General features: G+C 34.5%; 1 protein-coding gene across 1 annotated transcript; it reads right to left on the bottom strand.

The window, feature by feature from the left end:
- Positions 1 to 4457: 4457 nt before the first annotated feature.
- Positions 4458 to 9579, bottom strand: LOC131078762 (protein NODULATION SIGNALING PATHWAY 2-like). Its single transcript, XM_058016527.1, has 4 exons — positions 9496 to 9579; positions 9319 to 9372; positions 5425 to 6080; positions 4458 to 5328 (listed from the first exon to the last, which is right to left on the bottom strand). Exons 1-4 carry the CDS (start codon positions 9577 to 9579, stop codon positions 4458 to 4460), a joined length of 1665 nt encoding a protein of 554 aa, XP_057872510.1.
- Positions 9580 to 10327: the final 748 nt, after the last annotated feature.

Raw genomic sequence — 10327 nt, 5'->3', positions numbered from 1 at the left:
TTCTTGAAGCTCTTATTCAAATTGTTGGCATTCGTTTGATCATTATCCAACTTATACTTGTCATGTTTAGTATTCTTATAGTAATTAGTAGAGGCTTCATTCTTATTTGTTTCAGAGGCATCTTTGAAAGCATTTGACATTGAGTTCTAACCATTTTCAAATTTAAAACCACCCTTCTCACTTTGTGATTTTTGATCACTGAGTATCTCATCAATGATATTAGTGCCATTCTTGAGTTTTGGGTTTTTCTATATCTGATGTTTTTCCTTCTCTAATTATTTCATTATGAAAAGAATTTCTTCTTCAAGATTAGTGTGTTCAATAGATTTATCATTGAGTTGGATATTCAAATAGTTTGTAACCTCCTTGATTTTTTCAACTTGAACATTTAGGTTAACAATTGCATGTTTTGCCTTTTTGAGTTTTTTCTTGTATTATTTACATTCTCTCCTTATCTAGTATCCATGTAGTCAAGATAATAACAAGGTTATCCTTCATAATCAATTTCATGATCATCGGGTTTGAATTCCATTATGACATCTCGATTGAAGTTCACCATGTGTAGATCATCTTTTCAAGAATTCATGTCATTAAGTATTACTTCAATTCTAACGTGTTCAAGTATAGGATCTACCTTAGTTGTGAGACTGTATCAAGGAATTTCCTTGCTCTAATACCAATTGTTGAATACTTCAAATACTAAGAGGGGGATTGAATCAATATTCCTTGAAACTTAAACTTTTTTTGTACTAACTTTTAATTTAGATCTTTAAAATAATAATCACAAATGAAAGATAAATAAATAAACATAGGTACATAAAATAATATAAGATATACATGAAAAACAGCACAATGGAAAAACCACAGTGAGAAAATATGCTTGGATCTACAGTCCAAATCTAGCCTAACAAATAGAAACAAGATTTACAATTTCTTTTATTGTCACATAAAAGGAAGCTCACTGCTCCTTGAAGTCTACCAGACTTATAAATTTACTTGTTGAAGAGGTTAACTACCTCATAGAAAGACACAATAAAGAAAACAACTTGAGTTGCAACTACCTTTGGCTCATAGTCTTAAACACACAGTAACCACTTCAGCTACATTTGGCTCATTGTGTCAAATAGACTAAAATTGCTTTTGCAAATATTATAGCCTTTGGCTCATTTCCTCTAGTAGTCCATTGAAAATCCACTTTGAATGCTTTTACAAGCATACTATCCAAGAAAATGATCTTCAGTATATATATGTTGTATAAATTTCAATTAATCCTTCTTCAAGTTGGCCAGTGATGGAAATCATGAAGTGTACAATAGGTCGGCCAAAAGCACCTCCATGGAACAAAGAAACCCATTATGGTCCTATCCTAAAGATAAAAAAGACCAAAAAAATCTTTGACACTCATTTCCAGGTAGGCGCATCCATCCAAGCATCAACATAATTCAGTCCAAGTTAGTAACAAGGTAATGTGCAGATGAAATCTATATCTTTTTACCAGTCATCCCAGAAAAACATCTATAAAGAAAAAATGTACATTATGTTTCGCATGAAGACTTAGCTAGCCTAAAAAAATCTTACGACAACCTCCAAGGTCAGCGCAAATAGTCAAATACATGGTGCACATGGTAAATCAAGTCATGTTGGTGAAACAATCATAAATATCTTATATTATCAACATTAGACAGCATGTGTCCTCATAGAGATCATAACAAAGACATTTTATGAATGTCCAACAACATTCCCATACATAATTTTCATATTGCCATGCTAAATTAAGCTTACAGAAGCAAGCAAGTACAAAGTACTTCATTCCTAGTAAGTCAAAAAAATAAATTTGAGATAAAACAGTAGCACTCATGCTTGTAGTATCTCTCAACACCTGAAATCATGAATTCAGAATTTGCATAGACAATATAAGCACATCTACCAAGCCACAAGAGAAAAACTTTAAATTTAGAGAAATGTGAAGCATTTGTAGGACTGGTCCTAAGAGACAATCAAACTATCTACAAACTGCAATTACAAGAAACCTTTGTGGTAACTTCTATGTCTTGAAAAGTGGAAGATAAAATCATTCACAATATATATACAAGATAACTTCCAAACCGCAAGTCCATAATTTAATTATAGAGAAATGCAAAGAATTCTCCTAGATACGGTCCACTACAACTTCATGTATTCTTATTTTTTCATCAATACGTCGAGACTAGAGCTTCATTGTAACATTAATTCCTTACTTAGAAGAAACAAGAGAGATAGACATATAGATTACAACATGCTCATGACCATCAATATCATATACAGTTCATCATCATACTTATAAACCTTCATATTAAAACTTCTATCCACATCTTAATATGTCATCAAGATACCCACTCTGCTAACCTTTTCTGAGACTAATGACCAACATACAACCATGTTTTGACACTAGTGAGAACCATATGCAACACCTTGATGATCCCTAAAGCATGTTGAACCCCCTAGGTGGTCTAGCTACTTTTTTTCTTATACCAAAACACATTGGAGTGTTGAGAAATTGAAACCATAGATAATTAGGACCAAACTAATATCAAGTTTTCTCTCAAAACTCTAAAATTTAAAACATTATTGCGACCATTTATACCCTTCTTGCAATGCACTTTAAAAAATGTCAGAAGCTACCTGAGAGTCATAAAACTAAATCACCTTACTAAAGTTTTGCCTACATACTTTTCACCAAACAACTAATCATGATGATGCACTAAGAAAATTTAAATATCAAATTTAGGGCTTTAGGTAGATGCAACAAGTAATGAAGATTGTCTCACCTCACAATCTTGTCCTCACAACCCACTACAAATGTTACAAATTTGCATGTGCTAACACAGCCGCCCAAAAAATGGCTCCACGTTCCAAACATTCTAACCCTAAATATTCCTCCTTAAAATGTGAAAGAACATTGACTAGGGCTTCAATACTTTCCCTCCAACTTAGTCACTCAAACATGAAAATAAAAAATCAACTTAAATGCGAAAAATGATGGAATACCAAGAGGCACTTCTTGTGTCTTTGCTAGAATCCACTTAGAGATGCCTAATGGTCACTAATAAGTCTTCACTTGTCTTTTACCTTCTTGTTCTAGATATCAATGTGTAAGAAAAATATTAATAAAATATTTATGTATACAACTCATCTTTACTGTTGCTAATGGAACCCTTCACCCTTATGAATGTATTACAAATAATAGTGAGCATACATATTACATTTTTTTTTCAAAACATCCTAAATGTTTAAGGACACATTCTAGGAATATTGGAACCATGCAATATACCATAAAATTTACAAGATAGATTACATCCTGATCCTAATACTTTTTTTGTATTCATTAAAAAAATACACACATCAACTTTATAAATTTAGTCTACATTTATAAATAGATATTTAGATGATGAACGACCAAATTCCCAAATGGTAACATCAAGTATCCCTAACAAGTCTTAAACATGAATTAGTTTTTAATTTTCTATCTAACCCTAGATTTTCCTCCTTAAAATGTGAAAGAGCATCGAATAGGGCTTCAATACTTTCCCGCCAACTTAGTTACTCAAACTTGGAAATAAAACATCACTTGAAATGCCACAAATGATAGAATACCAAGAGACACTTGTTGTGTCTTTCCCAAGATTGACTTAGAGATGCATAATAGTCACTAATAATTCATCTTCTCTTGTCTTTTACCTTCTCATTGTAGACATCCATGTGTAAGAAAAATATTAATTTTAATATTTATGTACACAACTTACCTTTACCGTGCTAATGGAACCCATCATTGTTATAAATGTATTATAGATAATATTGATCACATATATTACACTTTTTCTCAAAACATACTAAATGTAGGACACTTTCTAAGACTGCTTGAACCATACAATATACTATAAGATTTACAAGATAGATGGCATCTCAAGCCTAACACTTTTATGTATTCATAAAAAAATATAAACATCAATTTTATAAATTTAATCTATATTTATAAATAAATATTTAAATGATGAATGACCAAATTTCAAAATGCTTAACATCAAATATACCTAACAAGTCTTAAACTTGAATTATATTTTAAATTTGTTATTCACTAAATCCAAAATTATAGATCTAATAGCTTTAAATTATAGACTTATTATAATAAACCTATAAATCTGCATAAACAATGACTGAGACATAATCCGAAAGAAAGGAGACTTCCACGAACCCTCTTTTTAATTAAATATAAAAAGTTACAACGATGCCTTATGTTTCCACAATTTAATTTAGTCAATTAAAATATTCCACTGACATAATTTAAATAAATATTCCACTGACATAATTTAAATAGGTGGATTACACGAAGAAAATGCGGCTCAAAGAATTTACTGGGCATGTTCTTAATTGGGAAGATGAAGGCAAGACCTACCATGCCTTTTGTCTTTGCCGAATCATCAAAGAGCCCTAAATGAAGAAACGCATGCCAAAGAACTAGAATTCCGTTTAAGCACTAGTTTATGTTTGTCCATCAATTCTACCATATACCAACTACCTACAGCACTGCTTGCTAAAATATATTTTGCGTACGATATATTTGTGTGGCTGATGTCGCGTTTGGCGAAGCCAGCCTTCAGAGCAACGTCCATGACAGGAACCAAATCGTAGTCTTGATTATCAGGCGTATAATTCATTGATCTGCAAACCATTGGCCCCAAGAAGAGACTTTCCACGTTTGCGCGAGCAAGGCCATGTTCGTCCGGCAATCCCACTTGACTAGAGTCAAAAACTACACACAAATTCCTCAAACATTCACTGAAACGCTCGCAGAAGTTATGCTTTTCATGGTTGTCCATGCCGGCAGGTCCACTACCCACAGTTATAATAGCTGGCTTCAAATGCCTCACGCCATGGAAAAACTCTACTAGATCTTGTTTACTGCGCCTGCGCATATGCGGCAATTCCCACATAGAGTTGACTGCAATTACATCATCGTCGTTTTGTCTGAGATTCCATTTCAAATTGTCCAGCTCCGTTTCTTCGAAAGAAAACGGAATTCCCAGAGAGCTCGCATAGTCGGACAATCTTCTTCCAGTGTCTTTGCATGAAAATTTCTCACAGCCATCATCAGCATCCCATTTAACAGCTGTAAGTCTCAGGGCACTTATCTTACTGGCACCATTTTTCAGAGCTTCCATCAATGGCGGCCACTGCAGGCCCTCTATTATGTCAAAATCAATTATGTGTAGAATCCGCTCCTCTTCCAAGTGTGAACCATTAAGAGTGACAGCTTCCAAAATGCTTTGGTTGGCCGTGAAATGTGCAAACCTGATCTATGGATAAACCAGGTTCAGCAGAGCAAGCGCCCCTAAATAATTGGGGTCCTCAGTGGTACTATTGTAGTCCTTGAAGATATGCCGGCACATATCATCAGCAGTACCATCAACTTGACAGAGATGGGCTTGGCGTAGGGACTGGGAGAGATAGTAAGCCGCCCTCTCCATAGAACTTCCTGTTGGAGAAACTAGTTCTGTTAGTTTGCAAAAAATAATCTCAGCAAGATCATGCGTACCATTAGATATTGCCTCAGCACAAGCCGTTAGGAGATGCACAAGTCGTAGTCCCTTGTATTCTTCTGAATCCATAGTACTAGACGGCATGAAGCCATCACAGCCAAAGCTAACATTCGTGTTGCCTGAACTGTAATCATAATTTACAGCATTTTGATCACCAGAACAACTACGCACCCTATACACGCCATTTTCGGGCCGGATCATTGACTCTTCACATTGATGGGGACTTCTTATGATTTTCCCTAACTCCTCTTCAATGGAATGGATTTGTGACGGGGACCAACAGTGTTCTACTCCATCGTCTACGAATAGATCGGTCCATGTACACAGCTGCGTGTGATTTGATTCAATTTCTACGGAGGCCACATCAGTAAAATCTGCAAAATCCGCATAGTCTTCGTAGCAATCTAGTAAAACTTGCTCATCAAAAGTGCTCCATTGCTCTTCCGTAATGATATCCTCCATCCTGCAGTATATATCAGATGCACAGAGTACTTTTTCTTCTCCCTTTCAGTGACACATAGCACAGAATGGTGTGTAGAATGCTGAAATTATAAGCTGAAAATTTTCATCCAACATCTAATTACCTTAGACATGAAAGTTGAAAGTAGAAGACATGCCAAAACAAAAAGAAATAAAGACATGTCCTTATTACTACAGAAGAAGAAGATGAATCTGATTAATGTGAGAAGAAACAAATTGGTGACGAGGGAGATTTCAAATAAGAAATCAATTAAATTTTATAGTATGAAAAAGGATAAAATTACTTGTATTAGAAATTTAGTTTTGCATATATTGTTTAATAATGTTTGGTGCCAGTCAACAGATAGAATACATAGTACTTTAGTTTCTTTTAACAACGGAAAATGTTCCAAACAGGTGATTTTAGTTGATAATATTTCAATTTCTTGAGATATTAATTTAGGAGATAATATTTCACTAAGTGGTGATGTTATTGATATGATTTTATGAAAGGAATTTTTGGAAAATATTAGAAAAATGGGATATATTTGTTGTATCAAAATTAAAAATTGTTATTTCAACAAATTCAATGACTCAAAAAGATTATAAGATTATAATTTATCTTAATAAATGTTAATGAATGATGTTGATAATGAATAAGATTACTTTTGATCTCATGTTCATGGTATGATTGGCTCTTGGATTGTTTATGGTTTTGAGTGAGATGATTATGGCGTTGATCTTCCTCTTTTCTACTTTCTTGTATTTTCTTTTCAACTTAATTCAAGGTGTGCCTATTTTTAGGTTGTTTTATAGATCAATAGCACAAATTCCTTTAAATGAGCTCGAAAAAATTGGGAAGCTTTGCTCTAGTAACATGTGGCTTGTTTGTTGTGAGTGTAGTTCATTCCACACTCCATCCCAATGTTGAGAATATGGCATGCTAGCAGGAAGTTTTGATGGAAGATCATTCCTAAATCCAATGTTTGATGTTGCACATATTCCTTTTTTAAAATGCCTCTCCTCCAAATACAATGATTAATTTGCTTTGAATTTCATTGTCCTCTCTAAAGTGCCACATCATCTGCTAGGTGCACCTTTTTAAAAATGTCTCTTCTCTATCGCTGAAGGAAGATTTGGCATTAAAATCACCAATCTGAATTTGCATGGAGTTCTATAGTCTTCTCAACTCTTATGACATGTCTCGTGATAAAAATCCGCATTTCAACATTATGAAATTCTCCCAGTGAACCAAGTCACCAGTAAAATAACACTACACAGGCATGAGCCAGGTCGGGCCCCAAAGTGGGTTCGACTAAATTTTTTTTTGTTTTCATGCAACTGACCTCTAAAAGGCTTCAAGAACCTTACCCATACCTCTAGAAGCAATCGACACCGTTTTCAGATCATAAAATTGAATTTTACAACTTTCAGGCAATTATGCCACATTTTTGCATTTAATCGCGAAGACGTAATTTTCAAAGTGGTCAAAACACCTTTCTGGACCTCACCATCTGATAGGCATGTACTCTGATATACAAGGATGAACTCTACCAAATGGTTTTTCAAGACGAGTCCTGAGTAAAGAAATATTAATTTTTGAAAATGCACAACTAGCTTTGTTGACACTGTGGACCTGATGAAGTCAATGTTCTGGCAGCACATGATGCCTTTCTCAAAAATACCAAACGAGCTCCGTAGGCCCTCAAATTTGAAACACAGGTACCTTGAAGTACATACTAAAACTTAGAAATATCATTTCAATCACAAGACTGATAGGATGCAAACAGTGCGCTTATGAAAATGGATACATTAACTAATATAGCACTAAAATTACGGATAACTGAAAACGATGGCTAAATGAACTCTTTGAAAATCGATCAAATGGATTGACAGAGGCTTGAAATTTGAAACGTAGCTCATAATTTATACCAACATTAGCCTGGAAAAAACATTATGGCATGACACTTACTGAGGCAACTTTTACACTTATGTGAAATAGGGCTCCGACTAGCTATCGAAACATGGACTAGTCAAACCACACAAACTGCGAATGGATTTGGCTTTGAAAACTGAGCAAATGGATTCGTTAGGACTTGAAATTTTGCAGGCTGACTCACATTTATGCATAGAATTGAATCCATTTTGAAATTATCCATGATGATCAACAGGGAAAAAGATGTCATCGCTCAAAGTAGGCTACTCAATAAAATCTGCATTTATGCCTAAAATGCACTTTCAGCTCACCCCTCAAAATGGGTACCTCATAAACTTATCCAAATTGAACTCTAAAAAATTGCACATCACTGAATAGGCCAAATAAAAGGTGTAGGACATGAATCCCGAGCCTTACCCTCTAGAGATCAACTGGCTCCATTTTGCCCTCTCGCAAACTAGGCCCTTCAAACTGACTCATTTAGGTACGTTTTTGACATGCAGAGCAAAATTTTGAGTTGGGCCTCTAAAGTTGACTCAAATTTAATGAGTCCTAATAGTGGCTTTGACTAGGGATGGTTGATTGTAAGATCAACACAAGAATCCAGATATCTTTGGTTAAGCAGACCATCCAAAAGATGGATCATTCTTCTCTTCTCATCTCATTTCAAAAAAAATAGGGCTTCCTTATTCTACCCAAACAACAGGGCATCTTATTCTATCCAAACAGCAGGACACCTTATTGAAAACCACGCAACTGAAAGCAAAGCGACTGTACAAAATATACAAACATGCTCACAACTGATTATAACTGCTTCACTTACAAAAATTTACTTCTGTCAAAAACCTGATTTTCATCTCTTGATATCCTGATCCAAATAGAGGCACCTCTCAATAACAACCGAGCATAACTTTTATAATTAGCCTCTTTTGTCTCATTACTGTAATAGCTGGTGTTCTTACCTTTGGTCTGATTCTGAACTTTGTAATCACACGCTATTTCAACACATGTAAAATCATAAGACAAATCACAATAGAGGCCTTCCCACAAGATACCATACATTTCACTATCCCAATCAATTCTACCATTTGCAAGGACATCATCATGTTGAACATGAAAAATAAAACACTCATTCTCAACATTGCAATTCCTATCAACACATGCCTTATTACCATTTAAATTTATAGAATGAGGGGCATTACTAATCAAGTGATGCAAATAAGGAATGTACATGTTACAATCTAGACATGACACTTCACTATGCTGATCACACCTTATACTATCCTTGCATATCAAACTAAAAACCTCTGCATTCTCAACATCCCATTCATGGAAAAGAATGCATACCTCTGGTTGAAGCAAATCCTCGGCTAACTCTTTCTCTTTCAAGCTTATATCTACCTGAAACACTTCCATTTGTGGTCTGAAAAAGTCATCACATAACCCATGCCTCTTGTCTTCATCATGAAGTAAATTTTTACAACCCATGCTACTGTTGTTCAGAATTTTATCAGCATTACAAACTTGTTCAACACAAGGGGAAACTTCAGCATTTTCATCAATAAAATCATCACCATGAGCATCAGTATCAAAAGCAAAGAATTCCATATCCGGTTCAAGCATACTATCAAAATTCACATCCTCATCATGGTACTTGAAATTCTGAAAGCATTCCAATGTGGGTTCACTTAAATCTGAAAATAGAACATTATCAGCACTATCACATACATTCTTATCTTCAAAAACACTTTCATTTTTAGATTCATAACTAAGGTACATAACTTGGTCTTCTATTATATCATCTTCATAAGATGAATAATAAGAATTCTCATAAACATCATCAGCTTTATGACTGGCATTCATTTGCTGATCAAAAGGAAGTGAAACACTTGTGCCAAGATCGATCTCATTCTGAAATTGATCTTCATTGTTCATTTGCATACCTTCAAGGTGCTGGGAATAGAACTCATTGTCCTCATAATCAATAACACCACTCCATTCTGAAACACATTCATCACTGGGTATACTTGCACTGAACACATCATCAACATCATTCATAATTTCATTTTCAGATTTCTCAGACTTAACCAAAACCTGATTTTCATCATATTGCACAACTTCACTTACATAATCAACAACATTTGGTGATCCTTCAGTATTTGGTATTTGAACATCAAATACATCAGCAACATTTAAAGATCGATGGTCATCATTACCATAATTTTCATTATTGTTAACCTTAGGAGATGCATGATTAACTTGGTAATTTGCAGTCACATAGTCAACATAACCGACATACAAATCAAATGATACATATCCTTTGTATATATCAATCTCCGTATTAGCATTATCACAA

The sequence above is a fragment of the Cryptomeria japonica genome, chromosome 7 (assembly GCF_030272615.1).
Source record: "Cryptomeria japonica chromosome 7, Sugi_1.0, whole genome shotgun sequence".
NCBI classification, from domain to species: Eukaryota; Viridiplantae; Streptophyta; class Pinopsida; order Cupressales; family Cupressaceae; genus Cryptomeria; species Cryptomeria japonica.
Note: the sequence above shows the minus strand (reverse complement) of the source record. Positions and strands in the feature narration are given on the sequence as shown.